The sequence below is a fragment of the Geotrypetes seraphini genome, chromosome 9 (genome assembly GCF_902459505.1).
Source record: "Geotrypetes seraphini chromosome 9, aGeoSer1.1, whole genome shotgun sequence".
Taxonomy (NCBI): domain Eukaryota; kingdom Metazoa; phylum Chordata; class Amphibia; order Gymnophiona; family Dermophiidae; genus Geotrypetes; species Geotrypetes seraphini.
The window spans coordinates 156,278,387-156,304,823 of NC_047092.1; the positions used below are offsets into that span (position 1 = coordinate 156,278,387).

At 42.3% G+C, this 26,437-nt stretch overlaps 2 protein-coding genes across 3 annotated transcripts in view; one reads left to right on the forward strand and one right to left on the reverse strand.

The window, feature by feature from the left end:
* Positions 1–9,548, forward strand: part of HPS3 (HPS3 biogenesis of lysosomal organelles complex 2 subunit 1) — a 48,199-nt gene extending 38,651 nt beyond the window's left edge. Inside the window, exons 15-17 of one of the 2 annotated variants that reach the window (XM_033957794.1) lie at positions 5,422–5,628; positions 6,491–6,581; positions 8,871–9,548. In XM_033957794.1, coding sequence (XP_033813685.1) covers positions 5,422–5,628; positions 6,491–6,581; positions 8,871–8,998 — 426 coding nt within the window. In that variant the 3' untranslated portion in view covers positions 8,999–9,548. The remainder of the gene's footprint in view (positions 1–5,421; positions 5,629–6,490; positions 6,582–8,870) is intronic. The other variant, XM_033957795.1, reaches the window with a different exon arrangement.
* A 753-nt stretch (positions 9,549–10,301) lies between these two features.
* Positions 10,302–26,437, reverse strand: part of CP (ceruloplasmin) — a 96,679-nt gene continuing 80,543 nt past the window's right edge. The window contains exons 15-19 of the mRNA XM_033957793.1: positions 26,136–26,242; positions 22,310–22,520; positions 21,843–21,982; positions 13,961–14,123; positions 10,302–10,577 (exon numbers count right to left, since the gene is read on the reverse strand). Of these exons, the coding sequence (XP_033813684.1) occupies positions 10,501–10,577; positions 13,961–14,123; positions 21,843–21,982; positions 22,310–22,520; positions 26,136–26,242 (698 nt within the window). The 3' untranslated portion in view covers positions 10,302–10,500. The remainder of the gene's footprint in view (positions 10,578–13,960; positions 14,124–21,842; positions 21,983–22,309; positions 22,521–26,135; positions 26,243–26,437) is intronic.

Consider the following 26,437-nt stretch of genomic DNA (forward strand, 5'->3'; position numbering starts at 1 on the left):
TTTGCAACAGTTGTATCTGAGATAATGATTTCTTAGATAAACCCACAAAAATGCATCACCATAATCTAGGCATGATTGAACCAAAGACTAGGCTAAAAGCTGTAATTTATCTACTTCCAAGAGGTTGTAACTGGCAGATTATATGAAGTTGATAAAAAGCCGCTTGAACCAATTTTGAGATGTGTACATCAAATTGTATTTATCCACATTCCCAAACTGTAAACAGCATGTTTCACTTGGAGCTCATCAGTTCTAATTCAGACTTTAAAATCTGCTCCCACTTCCTTTTTCCCTAGTAAGATTACCCTGCATTCAAACTGATTACATGGTTATACACTCAGGGCCGTATTCTGTAAATGGCGCCTAGTAAAAAACGTGTCGGCCTTAGTTGCTGTTTACAGAATCGCCTCTACCAGCGCCTATCAAAAAACTTAAGTGCCGGTAATGTAGACCAGGGTTTTACTGGTCTACATTGTAGGTGCCTAGGTTCTTTAGAGAATTGCACTTAGCAGCACCTATCTTTGTCACTGCCTCCAAACATGACCATTTAGGGTTAAAGCTCAAATATAATTGAAGCTAGTAACCTTTTCCTATCGTGTGTCCCGGATGATGGGACATTCCAAAAAATGTCGTTGCCATCGTATGTCCCATGGCATGGGACATACAGTACACCTTCTACTTATCATTTGTCCCATCTATTGGGCCATTGTGTTTACAATAGCTGTAAATGATAACGGTGAATAATACAAAACTTCGCTAAAATAATTACAATTGGAACCAGCGTAACGTAAAATTTATTATGATAGGAAAAGGTTAAGGTGGTTTGGGCAATTAAAGTAGGCGCCTTTTATAGAATCTAGCCCTCAAAGCCTAAATTCAATCTGCCCACATTGGTTCTCCATTTGTCTTCACAGTGAATAGAATGCCATCAGCAAAAGCATGATATCTGAAGCCTAAACCATTCAGCATTTTACATAAAGGAGTCATAGAGATATTATGGTAAATCTATTCATAAGTGGTTAATAAATTCCAATAAATAAATTAAGAAGTGAGAGCCAATGGTGCTCCACAATGCATAATCCATTCTAAAGAAATATCACCTATTGCTTCCTGCCTTCTAAAAATGCACAAAACCACTGCAATCCAGCAGTAAACCATTTTCCAGGGCTGTTGTCCATAAAGTCTCAGTGCTATGTTTTTGAAATCTTCAGCACCAACTGAGTCTCCAGATAATTATGCAATTGCTGCTCTACACATTTCTCTAGCACTTCCATCCGGGCCCCACCCGCACACGTAACGCCCACTTGTTTGCCTTCCCGTCCCTAAAGTGCTGCATCTACAAGAGATTCCTCGACAGATCCCTGGCGTTCCAGGCATGTAAATGGAACAAATGTCTATCCACTCTCATCTCTAATTCTCCCTCCTACCAAACTTTCAGGAAGTCAATCAAAACTTATCTCTTTGACAAATATCTCTGACTTCCGCCCTCCTTGTAACTCTACTTTTAACTATGCCTTGTACCTCCCACCTTCCTGCACCTCCCACCTACCTGCCTTCTCCCTACCTGCACCCGACTTCCTAAACCATGCCGATTGACTTGTTTATAACCTCTCTATCTCCTTCTTGCCTGCTCCCGACTCGCTAAGTTATATTGATTGATTGACTTATTTGTAAATTTCGCTGTAGATGTACAGTCTCTTGTCATGTAAACCGCTCTGAACTATTCTGGTACTGCGGTATACAAAAATAAAGTTATTATTATTATTATTATTATTCATTTTATTTGGCTGATTAATTGCCGTCAAGTTGAAGTCAACTCCCCCAGGCGACAGTATAGATTTGACTTTCTCTAGAATGTCCTGTCCTTCTGTTTGAGTGCAGACATTTTAATGGCACATTCAGTACTGGACTGTAATTCTTTAGGACCCTTGGGTCTAAGCTCAGAACTTCTAAGCAATAGTTTAGCTATATTTTGAAGAAAAGTATCTAGAAACGCCCCTTCACAAAGTGAAGAATTCACAATCCTACAACAATTGATATAGTAATCCTGGCTTTGCTTCCTTAAACTGGGCTTGCAGGAAGGGGGGGTTCTAATATACAAGAAGTAAGCATATTGGACAAAATGCATAAAAGCTGGTCGTCTTGACCAACACCAAAAATTTCCACTGCCTTCCTCCAGTTTCTCCTCTTACATCTCCCACCACTCTCCATTCCTACACACTATCATCCAGATCCTCCACAGTTACATAAATGCGGCTCACTTTATCATCAAATAATATTGCAAAATCACCACGCTGAAAGCCATGGGTTATACAGTCATTGGGGCTAATCATCCCTAACTACCTCAAGACAATTGTTTTGGACAATTAGCAGCTTTCTGAGTCCTAACATTCAAATAATTCTCCTTTGACTGTCATAATGTTAACATATATTGCAAACTATGTTCCCTCTAAGCTGAGCATATGAGGAATGTTGCTCACAAAAATACCTGTACTTGCAAATCTGGAAAATAGTTGGTTGTTTTTTTTTTTTTTAAGAACTTGTTGCTCACACAAAAATTGTTTTTTTAGAACTTGTCACTCACAAGAAAAAATTTGCTCATACCTGGCCAACCCTTAGAAAGCATAATCTTTCCAAATATCTCTCTGATGTCTACTGACTCACACTTGCTCCACATCCTCTCTACCATTCTTTGATCTCTCTTCAGTTTATGAAGAGTCCTGATATCATGATGCAGACTTATTAGATTCTAAAATCAATCTCAGCCAAACCTCCTCTTAATGTCAAATTCAAGTTTAATAATAATTTGATTAATCGCTTAATCTAAATTCTAAGCGATGTACATGTTAATAAAATTACAAAGTAAGGGGGATAATACAATAAATAAAAAAAACTAAGACTAACAAGACTTGACAAATTTGACAAAACTAGGAACATAAGGGAGGAGATGGGTAAGAATTACAATTTGTATAAAAGTTAAAGAAACAAATAAGGGGGATACATAAGGAAAGGGAAGATAAAAAAATTACTTCAATAAAATTGTAGAAAGAAAAATAAAATTAGTTCAAAGACTAAATGATTAGTTTATAAAGGCATCTTTAAAGAGAAAACTCTTCAGTTTACCTTTAAATGTTTCTATATTGGGTTCTTCCCTTAAATGGCTAGGGAGAGAATTCCAAGTTTGGGGGGCTGTAACTGAAAAGATCAACTGTCGTCTAGTATTAATAATTTTAAGGGAAGGAATCGTTAGCAAATGCTGTTCAGCGGATCTTAATGTTCTATTGGAGGTGTAAGGAATTAATAACTTGTAGATGAAAGCCGGAGTTTTAGAAAGAAGAGATTTAAATGTAAGCAGACATAGTTTATATGTTACCCGATGGGCAACTGGAAGCCAGTAGGCTTTCTTAAGAAGGGGTGTTACGTGATCGAACTTCTTAGCTTTGAAAATGAGCTTAATGGACGTATTTTGAATGATCTGTAGACGTTTGATTTCCTTTTGAGCTATTCCGTTGAACAGAGCATTACAGTAGTCTATTTTGGAAATAACAAGAGAGTGGATAAGAATATTGAGAGAATTAGCGCAAAGAAATTGAGAAACAGAACGAATTTGACGAAGCCTAAAAAAAGAGGATTTAACAATACTACTGATGTGGTCATGAAAAGAAAGTTTGTGATCAAAAATAATTCCTAGAATCTTGATGTTATATACTTGTTGCAACGGAAGACCCTTGATAGTAATCGGAAAGTTAAGTTTTAAATTATCCTTCCAGGGAAAAAGCATCACATTTGATTTATTGATATTCAGTGCTAGTCTATTATTATTCAGCCATTGATGTATTTTTTCAAGTTTCATATTAATTGATGGTATGTCCAAAGGGTTATTGGTGTCTAGTGGGTGTAAGAGTTGAATATCATCGGCATAGGCAAATACGTTAAAGCCGATGGATTGACAAAGGGTCAGCAATGGGGCAAGAAAAATATTGAACAGAAGTGGAGACAGTATAGATCCTTGAGGAACACCATATGTTGTGGTGAAGCTATCAGAAGTTTCGTTGTTGAATAACACAGATGAAGTACGGTCGGAGAAATAAGATTGAAACCAAGATAAAACCTGGTCTGTGATGCCAATAGATTGGAGCCTGTTTAATAAAAGTTCATGGTCGATCGTATCGAAGGCAGCCGAGAGATCTATAGAAATTAAAAGAACTGATTGGTGGTGATTCAACTCTACAATCATTTCTTCACTCAAAACATCTTGCTCATACTCTAACCATAGCTGCAGCATTTGTTAAAAAATAAAATTGTTGGGGAAACTTTAGTACAAATATAAGCCATTATAATCCACCTTACATCTCTCTTAAGAATCCCTATCGCCCCAAAAATATTTACAAAATGATCAGACCAAGAGACTGGATATACAACTAAATAATAATTTCAATCCCACATAACTGCAGTTTCCAAAGACGTTACAAAAAAATCAAATCCAAATTCCCCTCTCCCACAGCATGAATAGCCTTTGCAGTACACTGATGAAAACCTAAACTAAAAACTATCTGTTTAACAAAATCAATAAACATCCTGTTCATCCCTTGCTCCAGATGAAAATCACTGGCACCAATAAATTTGGGGACAACAAAACAGCCTCCATAATCAAATCATTACCTCAGAATCACCCTTATTTCTAGGTGCTCGGTACAACAAAAAGATTCCCAAAGTCTTGCCTATCATAACCCCTTGACACTGTCACGACAGGCACTGTTGAAACTGCAGCTTTTATTGAAAAATCAAAACTCCTCCTCCATCTCTGTACCTTTTCCTTGGTCCATTAACCCAAGAAGGCCCTGATGGACTAAGTGATTGAACAAACCTGTATCTACAGGTAATCCCCAAACAATCGAACCTCTCCTTTTCTACAAATATGATAAAATATCCAGTCTTGTTTTTTGGTAGATTTTGCATTAATTAAACTCCATTTCCTTATCAGTAATAACTTCCATTTTCCCTTACAACTCTTTATTAATGGCAAAAACTTTAAACCACACCCTCTACTAACATCACAGTTACCTCATCCTTTTTTTAAAAAAAAAATATTTATTAAAGTATTTCAAAATACAAAAGCATTAAAATCTTGCTTCATAACAACCATATACACTATTGTAGTAATAATAACACTTTCCTTTCAACCAAAGTTCCAACATATATCACAATTTAGAAGAGATATACAGTTACCTCATCCTCTTAACCCCCTGACACTAATAACTGTGTGTCTATACATTTGAAGACAACTGATCGACAAGTCCTTCCCAGTTATTATTTTGACAGTTGTATATATTTTGTGCATGTACTGAATAAAACATCTTTGTATTTGTTGACTTGGATTTCCATCTGGATAACCAATGACTCTCCTGCTTTCCTTTTCAGTCTCTTTTATGTGGCCCCTCATTTGACATTACTTCAGTACTTCCTTTTTTGGAGCCACTGGAAGAAAACTGTATTGCTTCCCTTAGTGTGAGTGTTCTTTGTGTCACACGCCTGGGAGAGTATGAGAAGGCCATCAACAAACTTTTGGACCAATGCCCTGAAGCTGTTATCTCATATGCCAGTCACGAGCTGAAGGACGCCAATCAGGTGTGTTTCCTATTTGAGTTCCTTTTTTTGGGTCTGTGGTGAAGAGCATTTAACATGGAGACTGAAAAGGTTAAACTGTGAAATTTCACCTTGATGCTCATCTTTGATATGTCTGTTTTCTGGGTACAGTAGAGGACAAATAGGTGCAGCAGTGAGATTTTCAGAATCCAAATGCTAGGTTATATGTGAAAGTGTTACTTTTCTGGTGGACTCGAGTTTATCACCAAAGTTGTCATGGTAGACCTCCCTTTACAAATATTACTTTAATAATAGAAGTAATAGTGATTTATGTATCTCAATCCTAACCCTATTCATCCTCGAGGTATTTACTGTTGGTCAGGGATGGGTGGCTCCCAATCCAAGATTGCACTAAACACTCCCCTCAGAATTGAAGAGAAAGACAGTCCTCAGCATGCCTAGAGTCTGTTTCCTTGGCCCTGTACCCCTCCACCAAACTGTGGAGATGTTTATATGTAGTCTTGGATTATGAAGCTAACCGCTTATGACAACCATTATATTCCTATAGGCGTCTTTAGCAGTTAGCGCATGCTAACTCGCTTAGTGTCCTGTGATAAATTCCCCCCCCCCCCCCCCCCACTAATCTGTACCAAGTGAGAAATACCTGAATGATGAATAGGATCCCAATCCAAGGTAAAATATTTCAGCATAACAGTTTTAAAATGAAAATAATGGTTTAAGTTGTTCTGGGTCCATACCGGTAAGATATCCAACACTGATGCAAGCAAAATGTTGAAACTGAACAAAATTCAGGATTCTCATAGTATATTAGGCCTTGCTTTTAAGAATTAAAATTTTGACATTCTGTGGGGGGTTTTGTGTACTTTTCACTCTGTTGCGTTAGATCCTGTGGTGGACCAAGTTGCTACCTGAATTATGTAGCCGAATCCGACATGGTGGAAGTGAAAATCGCATACTCATCTCAGCCCTGAGAGGTAGAGTATTTCACAGTTGTAGTAAGTGCAGAATGCTTCTCCTGTAACTTATCTCTTTCATCATGAAGGACATTGCAGATAAAGCATACTGTAATAACCAGGGTCTCACCATTAAGATTATGCTTCCACAAGAGTTATACATCCTTTTCCTCAAGCACCATATTCTAAAATAATACCTTTGCTTGCCATGAGCAAAAAAATGTGTTGTAATGAGACACAGTATGGATTGTTTAATTACTCTTATTTATATACTAAAAATTAGTTTAAAAATTTCTGCTTTTTTTTTTTTCTTTTTAATTTTTTCTTTCTGTGGTAGATATAGTTTCTTAAATACATGAATTCTGCCAAGAACAGAATAAGCTCTCTAACACAGTCATTAGCACTTTACTGCATATTCTGATCATGTTGGTAATTCACAGTCAGATCTTCATTAAGCCCTTAACCTTTCTATGTTCAGACGTAGACTATAAATCCATTTTAGAAGAGATTGACTAGGATATTGCTTCTAAATCATCTCCTGGAGGCAGGCCTAGCCAGTCATTTTTCAGAATTGCCGCAATGAATATGCATGAAATAGATCTGTGTACATTGGAAACCCATTGTATGTAAAATACCACATGCAATCCCATTGTGTGGTAATCCTGAAAATTGAGGGCTAGATGCACTAAAGAGGCTGATTCAAAAAGAGCTATTTATGCACTAAAAAGTTTGCATGCAAATGATTCACATGGAGGTTTGTCGTAATCCCCAACTCTCCGGTTCGATTGATTGCTGTGAGAGTGACTCTCACACATGTGCAGAGCTGGTAGGGAGAGCCCCAAAAGCAGCCTCCTGCTATTTGACTGTTCGGGGCAGGAAACTTTTTTTTTTTTTTTTTGTGGGCACAGATGCTATGTGTGTTACACACACACACACACACACACACACACACACACACACAATATCTGCCCCATTAATCCTCCCCTCCCCCCACCGATGACAACCCTACCTGATGACCACTGATGAATGCAGCACCGGGAATCAGCCCCCTCCTCCACTAGCAAAAATCGGCAAGAGGGATGCCCATTCCCTCCTGCTGTGCCCTCCCCCCCACAAGAAAAAAATAGCAGGAGGAATGCCCACTCCCTCCTGCCACCGAAAGTTCACCCTGTGGCCCCTAATCATCCCTTTCCCTCCCCCTTCCCCCCCAAAAAAAAAAAAGGTAGGAGGGATGCCCACTCCCTCCTTCCAGTGGAGTTCCACCAAAGCCCCCCTTGTATCTTTCAAGGAAGTTGATGCTCAGTCACTCCTACTCTGAGGCTTGCCTGTCCAAAATGGCGGGCCTTCCCGCCCCGGTGCACCATGTGATGTAAGACCCTGATTGGCTCAGATACCAAAGGCTCCTCCCCTCTTTATCCCAGAATGCAAGGCCCTGATTGGCTCAGGATTCCTAGCAAACCTGCTCCTGGAGCCTGAGGCTGTAGAGCTTCATCCTCTTCTTCTTTTGGCTTCTTATGTGAGTACTGGCTAAAGTGCCAGCGTACTCCATTTTTACTTGCTGGATGCTCTGGATCTGCAATGAGTTGCTCATTCCACTTACAAGGCTCCTTTTGGCTAAACTTTCCTTTAAGGAGCAGTTTTGGTTTGGTAAGGGACTGGAAGACCTCATGAATTCTGTAGTGGACCATCTCCACATGTCCCTGCCTGATAGCAGACCCAGATTCCTTAGAGGTTTTGGTCGCTCTAAGTGTTTGTGGCTCCGGGTGATTCTGCCGTTTACGACTGCCACATCTCTGAGATTTTCCCAGAGCTCCCAGCAGCAGTACGCTGCCTGCCAGCACTTCCAATCATCTGCTTCCCGTTTCATGCAGAAAGACGCAATGACGCCAGACCGAAGTATGATCCTCTACAGATAGGGCAAACAGCAAAAAACTCAGTTCACGTACCATGGAACTAACAATGTGATTTGATAAATATACCTACTAATCCATTGGAGGAAGAACCAAACACCTCAGGATTAACTGCTTTTTTCAGGTGGGAAAAGGCCTCAGAAATAGAGCGTATATATTACCCGGTGTTAATCTCTTTTTAATCAATTTCATTGTGAGTTTTTCATCAAACTAGATTCTACTGTTAGAAGTGTTAGACTTCTATAACAAATATTTTTCTTATAAAATCCAGAATAAATTTAGTTTATAACAAATGTAAATTAGTTCAACTATGAAAGAGAGGGAAGCCTGAGTTATGTTGTAATTAAGAGTATGTATCCACAAGTTTTAACTATAACTGTCCTCTTCTTTCTGTAACCAGATACCTTGTCAGTTGTTAGCATGGAACTTGACTTAAAGGATTTCTTGAATGTGTTACCAGAGGATGGGAGTGCCACCTTCTTCCTGCCTTATCTTTTACACCAAAGTCGGAAAAAATCTGTGACTTGAAGGACAAAAGCTGAAGTTGTCCAGCTGAAAAACTGCATAATCTTTAAAATAAATGTGAAGGTGGAATACATCTTCTAGATCAGGGGTAGGCAATTCCAGTCCTCGAAAGCCGGAGCTAGGTCAGGTTTTCAGGATATCCACAATAAATACGCATGAGATAGATTTGCATCTCAAGGAGGCAGTGCATGCAAATCCATCTCATACATATTCATTGTGGATATCCTCAAAACCTGGCCTGGCTCTGGTTCTCGAGGACCGGAATTGCCTACCCCTGTTCCAGATGGTGGAATTGCACAAATGACATGAGGCAAGATGACGCCAGTGCCTTTAAAAAAAAACAGAAACCCATAACCAAGGAGTTTCCTGACAACATTTATGCTGCATTCATTCATTAGTAAACCTACGGGGCAGCTAAGAAAGCTGCCGTTATCTCATCTTCAGGTACAGTGTTGCGGTGCAGCTGCTGTTAGGCAGGAAAGAAAACAGAAGTTGCTGATGGCCAAGCTGAATATTGTTTGGTAAATAAATCCATCCACTGAGAAAAAGTTGATTCTGCCATCCTCGTACATTATCTTCTAAATAGTAATGAATTTGGGTCATAACCAGCTATTACTGTTATTTATTTCTGTAGTGCCTTTAACAGATACTTTATATGTTTTACTAATGTTTGCTAAGGCCAGGGTTTTCCTGCAGCTTAGACTAAATCAGTAGATGACGGCAATCAAAGACAATCTGAACCATTCATTCTACACTGACAAACCGACATGCTGGCTGCCATTTGTGGAGTGCAACTATCTGCTAGATTTCTCCTTATCCAGGAATTTCTGGGGTCAATATTCAGCCATCGGGCGGTGAGCATTATTTCCAGATATTCAAACTTGGGACCTGTGCAGGCTTCTGCTTTGAATATCCAGTTGTTTTTAAGCGGGCTAAGACATAACCATTTAAGTTGAAATTCATCACTTAAATGGCCATGGGTTACCACATAGAAATAGGACAGACTTTTTTATGTGGTAAACCTAGTCACTTAAGAGCTGAATATGTTAGACTCTAGTTATGTGAACACCTCCATTTCTGTAGGACTTAGGCCCCCTTTTACAAAGCCACACAGTCAAGTGCCTCACGGCAAATGATCTGACACCCATTCACTCCGTTTGGGCATCAGATCATTTGCCTTGAGGCACTTGACTGTGCGGCTTTGTAAAGTGGTTTCTAAGATTTCACGTGGTCTGTATAGTATGAATCACCTACTTTTCACTTTATCATAGTTGTGATTTGGGAAGAAATCATAACCAAAAGTATATTAAACATTTCATATTTATTTTTCTTAAGCTGTCTAAAAAATTTACAGTAGTTTTCTACTGCTACGATAGAATATGCATTTCTTAAACATTTGTTTGTGGTCACTTGGGGCAAGGTGTTAACAGCGCATCACATATATTTAGAGCTGTGTGGACCTTCTGGTGTTCTGGAAACAAGAGTGTGATCGATGTCGTCCACTGCTACCTCAGTTTTTTCACCTTAAGCTGTCCTATATGCAGATGTGACAAAACTTTTTGAAGAATTGTTGGTTTTTTTTCTACATAGGGAAAAATTTGTAATTATTAGTTTAAAATGTCTACATTTTTCTTTAAAAATAATACAAATACAATTTTAGATGTCATATTCTGAGGCTTTTACTAAAGTGCAGTATTTTCCCTAATTTCCCATGTAGAAATTGCAGAGCTTCTGCATTACCTCTTGGGGATACTCCCAGGATTTGCCCATGTATGTGCCCTTATTGGGCAGCTTTACCGCTAGAGCAGGGGTAGGCAATTCTGGTCCTCGAGAGCCACAGGCAGGTCAGGTTTTCAAGATATCCACAATGAATATATATATTTAAGATGGATTTGCATGCACTGCCTCCTTGAGATGCAAATCTATCTCATGTGTATTTATTGTGGATATCCTGAAAACCTGACCTGCCTGTGGCTCTCGAGTACCGGAATTGCCTACCCGTGCCGTAGAATAATATTGTGAGCCTATATTTCTAGGAGCTGACAGTACCATTTTGAATCCAGCAGATAACTGATGATAGGCAGGAATAACTGAGGATCGTTCCTGCCCATCATCTGGAAATCCTAGGTATGTAATGAGAAGATCAGGTGTGGTGGTACCAGTGAGTGGAGGGCTGGAAATGATGAGTCAAAACTGCGCAAGACAATCACGTGCGGACAATGCCAGGCAGACAATCACGCGCAGGACGTCAGCGCGCTGGATTAAAACACTATTTTAAAGTGCTCCAAGCGGGAGGGGGGGTTACTTTACTTAGAACTGTTGGCATTCCCGTGGAGGGATGGAAAACCTCCCATTACAGCGGAAACTAAGTTTTGCCTAAAAAAGAAAGGAAAATGCTGTTTCCTCTATAATTTTAGTGGGGTTCTCACCCCCCCCCCCAAAGGGCGCACCAACCGTTCTAAGTAAAGTGGGGGGGTCTCCCATCCCCCCTTAGAGTGCTTTAAAATTGTGTTTAAATCCAGCGCACAATTGTCTCCCTGGCAATGTTTGCACGCGAGTGTCTCGTGCGGTTTAGTCTATGTACTGGGCTGGTGGGTGGGGGGTGTCAGGGATGGGTTTGTGGCAACTTAACTGCCCCACCCCAGGTTCTTTCAGAGAATGTGAGGCTTATCTTGGAACCCTTTATCTGTGTTGCTGCAGCCAGGAGTGCATCCTGTTCTGGCTGAAGCAATTCAAATTTATATTTACTAAGGAACTGCTATAGTTTAGTGACCTCCACAGTACATATTGCTGCACTAAAATGTGTTATCTTACCACAGCTTAGTAACTACCCCTTGTATGCATTATAACTCCTTTCAGCTCTGTCATAGCTTGAGCCGTTCAAAATTTTACAGTATGGGGGTAATAAAGCATTTTCCGTGTGAGATGTTCAGTGTGAAACATATTTTACACACAGAAAATGGCTCCTTTCAAATTGTGCGGCTTTGTCCAGTGGGGGTTTGGGGGGGGCAGTCCTCAGGGTTGCTGGAGTGTTTGCGGGACTGCAGTCCACCTATGCTCTGTTGTCAACTCCACCAGCCTCTGCCCCCTCTGATGTCCTATTCCAGTGCGGGGCACTAGCAGAGCTGACAGCTGCATGTTGGCTAACCGCAGACCCATGACTGCTTCAGCACCCCTGAGCTGCCCGGAGGAGAGGGGTGCTCCATCCTGGGTTCCCGCCCCTCCAGCTATGCCACTGGCTGTATACATGTGTACAAATCCACATGCCAACAAAATTGCATGTGGGCATTTCCATGCATGTACTTTGAGCAGAGCAATGAATTCCAATGTGCGCACATATTTAATATAATGCATATATAAATACATGTATACCTTCAGACCAGATGTAAATTAATTTGTGCGGAAGAATGTGCTCTGTTAGAGATATTTATGAAAGCCTATTCTAAAGCTGCATTTTGCATAGGGTGTCTAGGTGGGAAATGGGATGCTAAAGGCGGAAAGGGATATGTAACAGCCAGCGGGAATATCACACAGTAAGAAACACATCCCCAAAAAGAACAGAGAACTTCCTTATGGTGAACAGGGATTAAGTTCATTCACAACATGGGTGCATTTAACACCTCCTTTTGAGGTAATGTTATATCCATCCATACTAATTCCACAAATGACAGTGCACAGCAATTACAGCGTAGTCCCAGCCCAGGGCCCCCACCCCTTCAGGATTGTTAGCTGTTTCATCATGAGGTTGATATTAGCATGCCCTACACTCTTTCCCCCTCCCCCCAACCTTACTATTAAAACTGGCACTGTTGGTTTACTTAGGCTTCAACAGCAGTTTTAAACAGACATACCGGCGGCAGCAGCAGCTCTTCATATACTGTGTTTATTGATTGACTGAATTGTACTCAAATTCCATAATGGCCAGACTTATTTAATTTTGTGTCTATGGGATAAATGCAGAGTACATCTAGCTCAGTGGTCTCAAACTCGCGGCCCGGGGGCCACATGCGGCCCTCCAGGTACTATTTTGCGGCCCGCAGTCTGTACTAGTGCTGCCCGCTCTTTGCAGCGTCCTCCGACTTCCCCCCTGGCCTCCAGCTCTTACCTTCAGATAATTACAGTAGCATGCAGAGAGGATTGCCAGTGCTGTAGCGATCCTCAGCATCATGTTCCCTCTGCTGCGATCCTGCCCCTGACGTTAGAGGAGCAGGACCGCGGCAGAGGGAACATGCAGAGGCCTATGGCAGCCTGCAAGGAATGTTACAGCACCGGTGATCCTCTTTGCAGGCATGGTAATTAGCTGAAACTAAGACCGGGAGGCCAGGGGAGAAGCTCGAGGATGCTGCAAAGAAGAGGGGAACATGCAGGCCTTTGGGGGGGGGGGGGCAGATTTATAAACTATAAAGAGCTTTACCTCATGCAAAATTGTCATTTCTTTAATAAGACATTAACTTTTTTTCCTGCCTACCTCCAAGTACCTACAAATCCAAAATGTGGCCCTTCAAAGGGTTTGAGTTTGAGACCACTGATCTAGCTCATAGCATCAGAACACCAATTTCTGTTGCCTTTGAAGCTTTATGCTATAATAAAAGCACAGCCATGGATACTTCATAACATTGATAGATATTTATAGAGGAAATGGAAAGGGCTATTGTGTCTGCTACTACTATTACTGCACTATTACTGCAGTCTGTCTGGACCTGTCCCTATCCTTATGGTTTGAAATTAACCCAGCCAAGTGGCATAAATATTCAATATACCATAATCTAGTATAGTCCACTATAACAAGAAAGTGCAATAAAAACTACGCTATTTCAGCTTATGATAAGACTGTGCATAGGCTCCGATTCTGAGGCCTTTTTCCCTGAGCCGATGAAGTGAATGTAGGAATGGTATATGCACTTTCCTGTTATAGTGGCCTATCCTTATGGTGCCACCTCAGCCAGGCTTGCTTCCTGGGCTTACCTTCTTTCTCCAGTACAGTAAAGGTGGTTTCCATTCCAGCGTGTATGTGGTCAGTCACGTGACAGTGGAGTAACCAAGTTCCAGGGTACTTAGCAGACATTTCTAAAGTTTGGGATGTCCCAGGGAAAAGGTCAAACACATCTGACCTAAAAGCTCCAGTTCTCTAGAGAAAAAAAAAAAAAAAATCAGATTCTTAACTAAGCAAAGTATTTTGGCTCTTTAATTCCTTAAAGGTACAAAAAGTTGTGTTATAACAGTATTTAAAGTATCTGCTGTAGAATGGCATTATTACTACAGATGTAAATATTAAAATGATAATTATCTAAGTACTATATTTTTGACACAGCAGTTTCATCCTATTCTTTCATTGTCCATCTCATTTGTAACCAGAGTTGGCATCTGGTATGAAAACCTTTTTGACAATGATCCAGGCCTTTTTCCTTTTATTTGCATCGCTTTGCTAAATCCAGACACTAGATGTCACTTGTGTTAAGACTTCCCTCTGGGTGGATTTGAATGATGGGCTGGCATTATGAGGTTGCATCAACATCAGATGGACATGGTGTGTTCCTGTGACACAGCCATAGTGGAATATTTTGAATAAGTGTGTAAGTTCATGATGGTTTTGTTATCCACCTTCAGTGGCGTACCTAGGGGGGGGCGGGGGGGGCGGGCCGCCCCGGGTACCAGCCCTGAGGGGGTGTTCCCGGCCTTGCCGCTCAGTCCCCCCCCACGCCCGAAGGACCGCTCGCCCCACTGACCTTCCAGCACACCTATGAAGCAGCCCGCAGCAGGATCGCGACGTCAGCAATCCCTCAGCTGCTTGGGCGCTGCTTCCTGCGCCGCGGTCCCGTCCCTCCTCTGACGTCAGAGGAGGGGGCGGGACCGCGGCGCAGGAAGCAGCGCCCAAGCAGCTGAGGGATTGCTGACGTCGCGATCCTGCTGCGGGCTGCTTCATAGGTGTGCTGGAAGGTCAGTGGGGCGAGCGGTCCTTCGGGCGTGGGGGGGGCAGTAGCTTAAGGTAGCCCGGCGCAGGAAGCAGCTCCTAAGCAGCGCAAAGATAGCTGACGTCGCGATCCTGCTGCGGCTGCTTCATAGGTAGTGCGGGGAGGCCAGAGGGGCGAATGGTCCTTCGGGGTGGGTCGGGGCATCAGGCCTTCAGGGTGGGGCGGGCGGGCAGGCAGACTTTCAAGGGGGGGGGGGGGTGACAGGCAGGCAGGCAGGCCTTCAAGGGGGGGTGCAGGTCTTCGGGGGGGGGTGCAGACCTTCAAGGGGGTGCAGGCCTTCAAGGGGGGGACAGGCAGGCAGGCCTTCAAGGGGGGGACAGGCCTACAAGGGGGGGGGACAGGCCTACAAGGGGGTGCAGGCCTACAAGGGGGGGGGACAGGCCTTCAAGGGGGGACAGGCCTTCAGGGGGGGTGCAGGCCTTCAGGGGGGGTGCCGACCTTCAAGGGGGTGCAGGCCTTCAAGGGGGGGACAGGCAGGCAGGCCTTCAAGTGGGGGGACAGGCCTTCGGGGGGGGGGTGCAGACCTTCAAGGGGGTGCAGGCCTTCAAGGGGGGGACAGGCAGGCAGGCCTTCAAGGGGGGGACAGGCCTTCAAGGGGGTGCAGGCCTTTGGGGGGGTGCCAACCTTCAAGGGGGGGTGCAGGCCTTCAAGGGGGGGGGACAGGCCTTCAAGGGGGGACAAGCAGGCAGGCCTTCAAGGGGGGGACAGGCCTACAAGGGGGTGGGACAGGCCTTTGGGGGGGTGCCAACCTTCAAGGGGGGGACAAGCAGGCAGGCCTTCAAGGGGGGGTCAGGCCTTCAAGGGGGGGACAGGCCTACAAGGGGGTGGGACAGGCAGACCTTTAAGGGGGGACAGGCCTACAAGGGGGTGGGACAGGCAGACCTTTAAGGGGGGATAGGCCTTCAAGGGGGGACAAGCAGGCAGGCCTTCAAGGGGGGGTCAGGCCTTCAAGGGGGGTGGACAGGCCTTCGGGGGTGCAGGCCTTCGGGGTGGGTGCAGGCCTTCGGGGTGGGTGCAGGCATTCGGGGTGGGTGCAGGCCTTCGGGATGGGTGCAGGCCTTCAGGGGGGGACAGACCTTCGGGTGGGGGGTACAATCCTTCGGGGAGGGTGCAGGCCTTCAGGGGTGGGGTTTAGGCGTTCAGAGGGGGACAGACCTTCGGGTGGGAGGTAAAGTCCTTCGGGGGGTGCAGGTCTTCAGGGGTGGGGTGTAGCCCTTCTGAGGGGGGACAGACCTTCGGGGGAGGGGGGGTCCTGGTGTAAAAGTACACAGAGGGAGAGAGGGAAGGGGGGGTTCAAAGATACGTGCATATGCCAGACTTTGGGGGTTAGAAATAATGGGTCTAAAAACAGAGGAGTGGGAGAGAGATGGTGCATAATGGGATTTAGGGAGGGAAGGAACAGAAAGGGAGAGAACTTGGAAACAGGGGATGGTGTGGAGGGGGGATAGAGATACTGGATAGGAGGATAGTTGGGAACAGAAAGGGAGAGATGGTGGATCCTGGGGTGGTGGGGAGTTGAGAAAAGGTGAATCTGTGGATGGAGACAAAAAAAAGGAAAGATGCCAGATCTCCGGGAGAGGGAAGGGAAACGGAAGGGGAGAACAGAGATGGCAGACGGATGGTTAGCACGGAGAAAGGAGACCCTGGCAAGCAAGACAACAAGAGCCTGGGACCAACAAGATTTGAATATTGATCAGAGAACAAAAGGTAGAAAAAATAATTTTATTTTCTGTTTTGTGATTACAATATGTTAGATTTGAAAAGTGTACATGAGACAGCTTGAAATGGGAACTTTTCTATTTTTGTGAATGGCAAGGCTGAGTTCAGTTAAAATATATGCTTTATAAGAAAATATAATAATGTGTTTTATAAAGTTTATAAGCATTGCTGGCATACTCGGTGAGGTGTTCCTAGTGTTGGTGGTGGTGGTAGCATGTCAGTGTGTTGAGAGGAAGAGGTAGTCTGGGAAATTCTGCTGAGCAAACTCTGGGCCCATTTCCACCCCCAGTTAGTCCACTCCACTCAACTGGTTCACACACTGAGTGGGTCTTTGGGTGTTATTTCTGGGTAGTTGTTTTAGAATCTCTTCCAGTGGTTTGTCAGTATCTCCTTCTGGTCCAAGGAAGGAAACTTTGTCAACCTTAGCATTGACCTTCAGAATATGTTTGTAACAGCGCTGCTTGTGTGGCATTAGGCTATGTAGTGATCGAAAGAAAAAAACAGACCTTTGCACATTTTTGCACTATATGGTGGGTGTATGAGGAGATTCATTTCCTGCACAGTTAAGTCCATGTGAAGTTACCTTGTGCTGTATTTGACATCTAGCAAGGTCTCTGTTTGGAAGGAAAGATCTAAGCTTAAAAATGAAGTGGCCAGAAGTTATGTTAAAAGTAGATAGCGTAGCTGGTTTTAAGAAAGGTTTGGACAAATTCCTGGAGGAAAAGTCCATTGTCTGTTATTAAGACATGGGGGAAGCGTCTGCTTGCCCTGGATTGGTGCACTCAGCAGCAACAAATACTAGTTTTGGCTGGCTCTTTCCCCGCATTTCTCCTCTCTTCCCCACGATTTAATATCCAGTTCAGGCAGTAAGTAAATGCATCGGCAGGGGGGGTCTGGTAAGTCTTGGGGGCTGGGAATGGAAGGTGAGAATCAGTTCTGTAGGCTATCAGAAATTTGCTTAATTATCTAATCACACAGAAAAGCAGTAAAGTCAATAGGTTCTCTGAGTGGGAACAACCTGTTTGATCTTGCACTCTTGTGATTGACCAATTGTTTATCACTGTTTAATTTATCACATTGATTAATTTGAGCACACCTGAGGTGTCCTATGATGGTGTGCACTGCAGGCAGAGGAGCCTTATTGTGTAAAGCACTGGAGAATTCTCTCCTCTCGCTTACCTCTCACGCTGAGGACACCCTGCTTCAGTATAATCATTTATATGATTTATCTTATAAACATTATTACGTGGTCTTTTCCTCAAGTGCTGAGACATCAGGTTGTTCCCACTTGGAGAACCTATTGACTTTTACTGCTTTTCTGTGTGGCTTTAACATTTTTGCTATTCAGTATACCTAAACTATTATTCAGTAGAAAAAATATGGTTTGTTCAATCAAATCCTGTGTGGACATTGGACTTCTATGAGTGAATGTTCTGCTTGATTGAACAAACTAAATTTTTTCTACTGAATAATAGTCTAGGTACAATGAAAGTAAATAGCAAAAATGTTTGAGTAGATAATTAAGGAAATCTTTTTCATATTGCTTGCTTATGGACTGGGAAAAAAGACTGTTCAAGCAAATGTCTCCAGAACTGCTTTAATGGAAAAATGTGATTTTTTTTTTTTAAGTACTTTGTGAAATTTATTGTTGTTGTGAAATTTATTGTTATACTTTGTTTAAACTTAAAAAGCGGTGTCATTAACAGTGAATCTAATCGAAAAATCGATTCAACAGGGTGAATCGAATCGAATGAAATATTTTTCTCTGAATCGGGCAGCACTATTGGCTACCATGAGAATGGGCTACTGGGCATGATGGACCATTGGTGTGACCCAGTTAGGCTATTCTTATGTTATGTTCTCATCTGTAGGGGCCTTTGTTTTCACTTCTTATTTTAATGTATTTTTTTCCTGGGAACTTATCAGTGTTTTTTTATAATGGGAACAAAAATGGAAGAGAATTAATGTGTGTGGAATGGGGGGGTAACTAATTTCTTCAGCTAAATAATTCAATCCACTTCAAACAGACATAGGAGAACTCACGCACCATTCACACACCCTCCAACCAAAAACGTCAAAAGAAAAAAACTGTTCGACAACCTCCTAGCCATTCGAGCTGCAACACTTGACCCCCAACTCTACAACCTATTGACCTCGACCACAAACTACAAAACCTTAAAAAAAGAAATAAAAACCCTTCTATTCAAAAAACACATAAAACCAAACTAACATAATCAGAACTGTCCCAAGCATCACCTGCAACTACTCCATATGTACTTCTGATGTCATGACAATTCCGACATAATTTATGTTATGTTATGTTTGGAATAATGGTTACATAAATGAGGTTCAATAAAAGAAAATTTTCACTGCCTGTTTCTATTCTGACCATTTATTCCATTTCATGGTTATTGCAAAAAAAAAAAAAAAAAAAAAATTTTTCCATGAGGGGGGGGGGGGGTGTCAAAAAATGATGGGCCCCGGGTGCCACATACCCTAGGTACGCCACTGTCCACCTTTCTCCTGTTTCTGGGGAATAAGAGCAGATGGAGGAGAAGGAAGGTGTGGAAGATTATCTCCATGGTCAATTTGTCTGCGTTTCTCTAGTTGGTGATGAGCAGAGGTGTTCCTGCAGCATCTAGAGCAGTGTTGTGGTCTGTTCCTCTTTGTGTATGGGCAGGGGCTGCCCATATGCTTTTGTGCACAGTGGGAGCTATGTTGTGCCCACTGCTCCTGTTCTGGGGCTAGAGCTGGAAGAGACTCTCGGCTAGGTGGTGCGGTGAGGGTTTTCAGAGTGGCACTGGCTTTCTCTACCATTGGCTGATACTATTGGGATGGGCCTGATCCCAGGCAACGCCAAGGTGGAGCAGGGAGCAGCACCATGATTAGTGCCATCCTTCTGTGTGCAGTGGCAGGAGGGCACACCGACATCTTAAGCATTGCACAACACTGAAGGAGAGAGAGGGTTTGTTTTGGTACAGATAAAGCATGTTCCAGAGGCATCCAAATTAGATGAAGATCACTGTGGCACACTGAGATCATTAGAGATGCTCTGAGCCAGTGGTTCCCAAACCCTATCCTGGGGGACCCCCAGCCAGTCGGGTTTTCAAGATATCCCTAATGAATATGCATGAGAGAGATATGCATATAATGGAAGCGACAGGTATGCAAATCTCTCTCATGCATATTCATTAGGGATATCTTGAAAACCCGACTGGCTGGGGGTCCCCCAGGACAGGGTTTGGGAACTACTGCTCTGAGCCAATGAATAGGGGGAATTCTTATATGAAGAGTATATGCGCCACGCCTGTGGAGGAGGTAGGACTTTCAGTCGTAGCAGACTGAAACTCCTGAAGTATATGGCTGTGACTGGCCCTCAGAGATACTGTATATTTACTGCAGCTGGAGACCTTGTGGACAAATGTGCTGAAAATCTGATTACATATTTTTTTAGAGCATTAAAGGCAGCCCTTGAAGCCTGTTTTAGTTTTTGTCTTATGCCATGTGCAAGAGAGGTTAAATTCATAGATATCTTAAAAGTATGACTAACATTGTAGATGTTGAAGGCAGAAAACATAGATGACACCTAGGGTGAAAAAGGTGGCTGTAGCCTCTAGGAAGAGTCCTTTGCGCATGCCCAGAAAGCTGCTTAGAGCCAACCACCAACACGTGCTGTCAGGTGATGATGCTACCTATATGTGGTTGCTTTCTCCAGCTTGTCTATAGCGAATAAGACAAGACATATACAAATATAATGTAGGGCTAAATAGTATTTGAATAACTGAATGTGATTATATTAATAAATGGTTTACAATTTATGAAGCTAATCAATATCAAGTTGTTTTGAAGAATTCATTCTCAGATCATCATCTGTTTAAAAAGGTGTAAAATACTTGGTCAATTCGCATTGTTATGACCACCTGCTAATATCCAGAATAACCTACTCTGGCAGCATGAATGGCAGTCAGATACCATGGGAGTGACTCAGTAAGATGCTGGATGGTTGCTAGAGGTAGGTGGAGCCCTGCAGATTATCTGACAGTTGCTGATGGGTGCATGGTGGTGGAGCCAATCATCAAAATTGTCAATCAAAGTTGTCCCAAATGTGCTCGATTGGGTTAAGGTCTGGGGAATTTGGAGGCCAGGGAAGTAGCTGGAAGTCTTGGTCATGCTGTGTGAACCATGCGTGAACAATTCTGGTGGTATGACATTGCATTGCCTTGCTGAAAGATTCCATCGTCCATAGGGAAGACTGTCGGCATATACAGGTGTACTTGATTGGCAAGGACAGAGACTTGATTGGCAAGGATGAAGAGATACCCATATCAGCTTGAGAGTGCCTTCCAGATGTATCAAGGGACCCAAACCATACCAAGAAAACATTTTCCAGCCCATAATGCTGCCACCACCAGCTTGTGTAAGTCCAATAATAGTTGTTGGGTTTTTTGTTTTTGGCAGTTTCACACCTGACACTCTGAAGTCCATCCATTTGATGGAGCTCAAAACATGACTCATCGGAGAAGGCAACCCTCTGCCAGTCAGTGCAAGTCCAATGTCGGTACTTCTGTACAAATTGCAGCCATTTTTTTTGTGAACCCTCATGAGCATGGGTGCAGTCACCCACTCTCTGCTCTGGAGCCCCATTCGCAACAGAGTTCGCTGCAAAGTCATTTTGGACACACATCTGGAAACCCCCTGGTTCATTTGGATGGTGAGTTGCTCCATAGTAGCGTGCCAATCACCCCACACTAACCTGCTCAGCCGACATTCACCTCGCATCAATGACTCGTGCTGCCCCACAGTTACTATGTTGGGTCATCAAAGGTTCCATTCGTCCACCCACGGTATACTTTAACTATAGAAGCCCGTGAACAGTTTGCAAACTTCACCATTTCCAAAATTCTGCCGCCCTTCCCCTGGTAGCTGATGATCATGCCTTTTTCAATGTCTGATAAAATCACACTTTTTTCCTCCCAGGACAGCCACGGTTGCTATATTGGCAACTTGTTGACATCCCTCCTCATATACCACAAAGTTTGTATGCGACAGGTGCATTTGTTATTGGCTGTGTGTCCCTGATGTCAGAGGTAGGCAGTGGTCATAATAATGTGAATCGATCGTGTTTATTAACAAGTTAAATGAAATAAGACCATTACCTTGTACTCAAAGCTGTGCGAATGGAAATGGACTGTGTGTATATCTACTTCATTCCCCATGCCAATGAGGTACCAGTTTACTTCATCTCCCACATGCATGACACAACCTTGTAAGTTCCCATACAGTCTTCCATTAATACCTGCAAAGGAAAAATGAAATACTTGTGGTACAGTATTCTTAACCAAAACTTTTTGGACAGTTCCATTTTATAATTAACTTTTCAATAAATGCTTTTGAGAAATGAAAGAACTAAATGAATTCAAGAATTTTCAAATTAGGAGAATCACAATTTGTTCTCCAAGGAAGAGGAAATGTTGGCTTTCAGAAGTTAAGAAATGTATGGGGTTGGTCCAATACAACAAAATATCAATTTATTTTTTGTTATTTAACTTTCATTTTTATGCATGAACATGGGATAACATGGCAGCCATTCTATCCAACCCAAAACTAACATTAAGATCAATACCGTGCATTAGGTTGCTCTCGATAAACTCCGCATCCTCCTTGTTTACTTGATCTGGATGATCAGAATAGGTTTTAATATTTTCATCCAAATACCAGGACATATTCTCATCAAATATCATGAAAAGTAGGGCAAACCAAATCTTCCTAGGCTGCTGCAGTAAGAGGTTTTTCTGACAGATGATAAGAGGCCCTATCAATCCACTGAAGGTATCCTGAAAACACAAAGAAATACAAGTCTAAGATCCTTGTGTTACAAAGGATTTGTTATCTAGTGAAATATTTATTAATGAGTAAAATACAAAGTTCTCAGCCCAATCAAGAAGGGAATGCTGTGGAGCCATGAAACAAGTTATTCCATATATTCACCCTAAGTTCAATACAGCACCTCATGTCTGAAATTTCTGTAATCCTTCTAAAAATACTTTGATATCTGGTTACTGAAATACTGCTTTGCTGCTGCAATCACCTCTGAATCACTTGAAAATTGTTGCCCTTTCAACCTCTTTTTAAGGTTTGGAAAGAGAAAATAGTAGGTGGATGGTCTATGCACTGAAACCCCTACTGCATGAAAACATCCATTGTTTTGCTAGCCTTGTGAGCAGATACATTGTCTTACAAAAAGAGAATTTTCCACAGCTTCCCTCTCCTTTTTTTTGTTTCAATGCCTCCTTTAAATCGGTACATCCCAAAACACAATGACCATGACCTTTCCTGCTAACTTGAGTCTTGAATTTTTTTGGCCTTGGAGAACCCAAGTGCTACACTGCATGGACTGTTGTTTTTTTTTCTCAGGATCATAATAGTGTAACCATGTTTCATCAGTTCAAAAAAGTTGGCTCCAGCTCACTGAAAATGCTACAAAATAAACTTGGAAGTGTGCACTCAATGATGCTTCTTGTCAGCATTCAAATATTTTGGCGCCTACTTTGCTGATAGCTTCTGTATACCTGGCTGTTCATAGATTATATACCCAACACATTCTCTGCATATCTGTAGTGTCTCAGCAATTGTTCTAGCTTATAGTCGCTGATCTGCCCAAATCAGGTCCTGGGCATGGTCAACAATTTCAGGAGCTGACACCGTTTGAGGCCTCCCAGACCTTGCTGCATCTTCAGTCTCAATCTCCACACTAAAAGTTTGCACACTACTTCACTTGGGAGTATGATGGGCATTTGTCGCTCAAAGTTGGCATCATGCGTTTCCTTTGGAGTTTTCTTCTGCAGGAATAGGAACCTCATGATGGCTCTGAGTTCTACACTTGAAAATTCCACACTTCTTGTTGACATGGTTCAAGCAATGATCTGAAACAATGTCAAAACATAGCATTATAATTCTGCAAATTGCACTTGGCAAAATAGCATTCAATTTAGGAAGTTGGTTGGGCTGAGAACTTTTCAGCACCCCCTCATAATAGTTCTAAACTCTCATCAGTGCTTCTACTGTGAACACCTGAGAATTGAAGCCAAGCAGAGACATGTGCTATGTGCAACAAAGTAGAATTTGCTAGATAATGTGATTAAGGCTAGAAATATAGCAGCATTTGAAAAGGGTTGAACATATTTCTAGGGCATGGATCTATGAATATGTATTAGGTTGTTGTTAGGTGCCTTTGACTCGTGCTTGAATCCTAGCAACTTGATGAATTGCAGATCTAAAAAGAAATCGGTTTTGTGCTAGTCTGGAAAGGTCCTCCAGCGTCATCAACATGGTTGTTTCAATGTATCAACCCCAAAATTGCAGATCTTTTTACTTCTGTGATTCAGCAACAAAGAATGGGCCTGGCCATGCGGTTTTGTTTGGTATTTCCAAGTAATATGGACTGGCTGCTATTGGGGACAGGTTAATGGGCTTGTGGGGGGAGGACACTGGTTTTGAGCTAGCATGTCACTTCATTTGTTCTTATATAATAACATCACTGCATAGAGTTGAAGTTCAATCACAAAAAAGTAAAATTGGATTTAGCTTCCAAAAGGTACAGTATATTACAGTCAGGTATAGTTGTAGTTCCTTGCTCAAGGGGCCTTAAAATTTAAAGCTAGATTTGTTAACTTGTTAATGCACGTTATTTAACACAAGCCCCATTGACCGTAATGGGGCCAATCTGCTAATGTGGGGGTAATTTTATCATGGCATGGAGGGTAAGAGCGAGTGGGTCCGATTCTATAAGTGGCAGCTGGCAGCTAGCCTTGCTAGCTGCGATTGTCCATCACAGACAATCGCAGCTAGCAAGGACCCTAAGCACCCAAAAAGTAGGCCAGGACGTTACAGGCCTACATTTCTGGTGTCTAGGGACCTTGTAGAATCATGGCTAGTGGTGCCTAGTGATGCTGAAGCTTGTCACCACCCCTAAATATGCCTACTTCAGGACTTTGTTGGCACTAGGTGTTGCTAGAGACCATGGACTCAGGCACCAGTTCTGGAGGGTGCCTAGAGTTGCCTAAATTTTTTTAATGTGTTTTAAAAAAAAAAAATTTTAATGGCATAACCAATTATTGCACCACTTAAAACCAATCAAAACACATTAGGAGCTGGTAGGCACAATCTAGGCACCTGCTGGTGCTTAATGTTTGGCAACCTTTGCAAAATCAGACCCAGTATGCACATACTTATAAAGATCTATATAGGCATGTATATGCTTTTTATGACATTCTCCCCGGGGACAGGGGTTTAGGAGACCTCTGATAAGAACTGAAATGCCCTTTAATTTTCAGTACCCCTGTGTAAAAGAACATCTTAAAAATAATCATCACTTACTATCCGGAACATTTAAAGCTCTTGACTGTGGCAAAATGTGACCATTTTCATATACAATTTAATTAATGATGTAACTGAGCAAAACTCATTTGCATGTCCTAGGTAAATTTCACAGAAACAGATAACCTGCAAAAATGTTTACAGGTTTAACACACAGGCCCCTTTTGAAAGCAGCTTTTCTGCTGTAATGATGTTGCTTGTGCTATAGTTTTTCCCACTATAGAACCTGTGTCCATGAATTTTATTTGAGCAAGTGATTGTGTCTCTTCCATATCAATTTATGAGCTTGTTGCAAAAAAATGGACTGTGTTGGCAAAATGGATATTGTTTGGGATTTGTATTATAGCAAGACTGAGGCGTTAAAAACTGTTTACTTCCTGGAGAAACCGCTTGCATGCTCTGTTGCTGATGGAATGGAGGGCAGCCATTTTTTAGTCCTCAGCGAAAGAGTCAATTTCTCCAAATTTGGGATCCCTATATTCAGTCTTTGTCCCCGAGAGTCCGGAGTGACATTTTGAACTCCTTCTAACCTTGCTCCAAACCAGTGCTCTGGTGATCGGTGGGCACGGGGGATCCTGGGTGCATGAGAGGACAATTTATTTCCTTATTTTTCGTTTATTTCACTACTTATTCCCTTTTTTTTCTCCTTCTTTTTTCTCTCTTCTTTTCTTCTCTTCTGGTATGTGGTTTCGGGGGGGAATGTGGAGATTGAGGTTTCCTTCCTTGGCAGTGGGCTGAGTCCAAGTCTACTACATTGTGGTTTTTGCTTTGAATCTGGTTCTGGAGGGGGAGGGGGGGATCTGTATCATTTCTATCCTGGTTGTATTTGGTTGTATCCCATGGTTGATTGTATTTGTAGGCTGGATTTTCTTTTTGAAAATAAAAATTATTTATACATAAAAACTGTTTACTGATTTGTCAATAAAGGTTTCAGGTTTATTGAATTAGATTGATTGTTTTTCAGAACATCAAAGAGGTGAACATAGTAGAGGAGGTGAAGGTGAATGGTGACAGGAGTGTGCTTGAAGGAACTTATAGCAGAGGAATGTTACAATATGTATGTAACGGTTTACCTTAACTTGGTCCACTGTGGAATAATACACCCAAGTGATGCAGCTGCTGTCACCTTCCCCAGGACCTGATCTGTTGGGGATTTTCCAAGTATAGATTTGTGTGGCTCCTGGACAAATCAAACAATTGTGGTAAGAATGTACATTTCTCTGAAGTTTTCAAATAATGGGTCAAATGTACTAAATGTATTTAAGGGCTGCTCTGGCTGCCTGTTTTTTGTTTGTTTCTTTGCTTATTTATTTACCATCTATGAATGAGAATCATTCAAGATGGTGTGCATACATAAAAAAAAAAAAGCAATTAA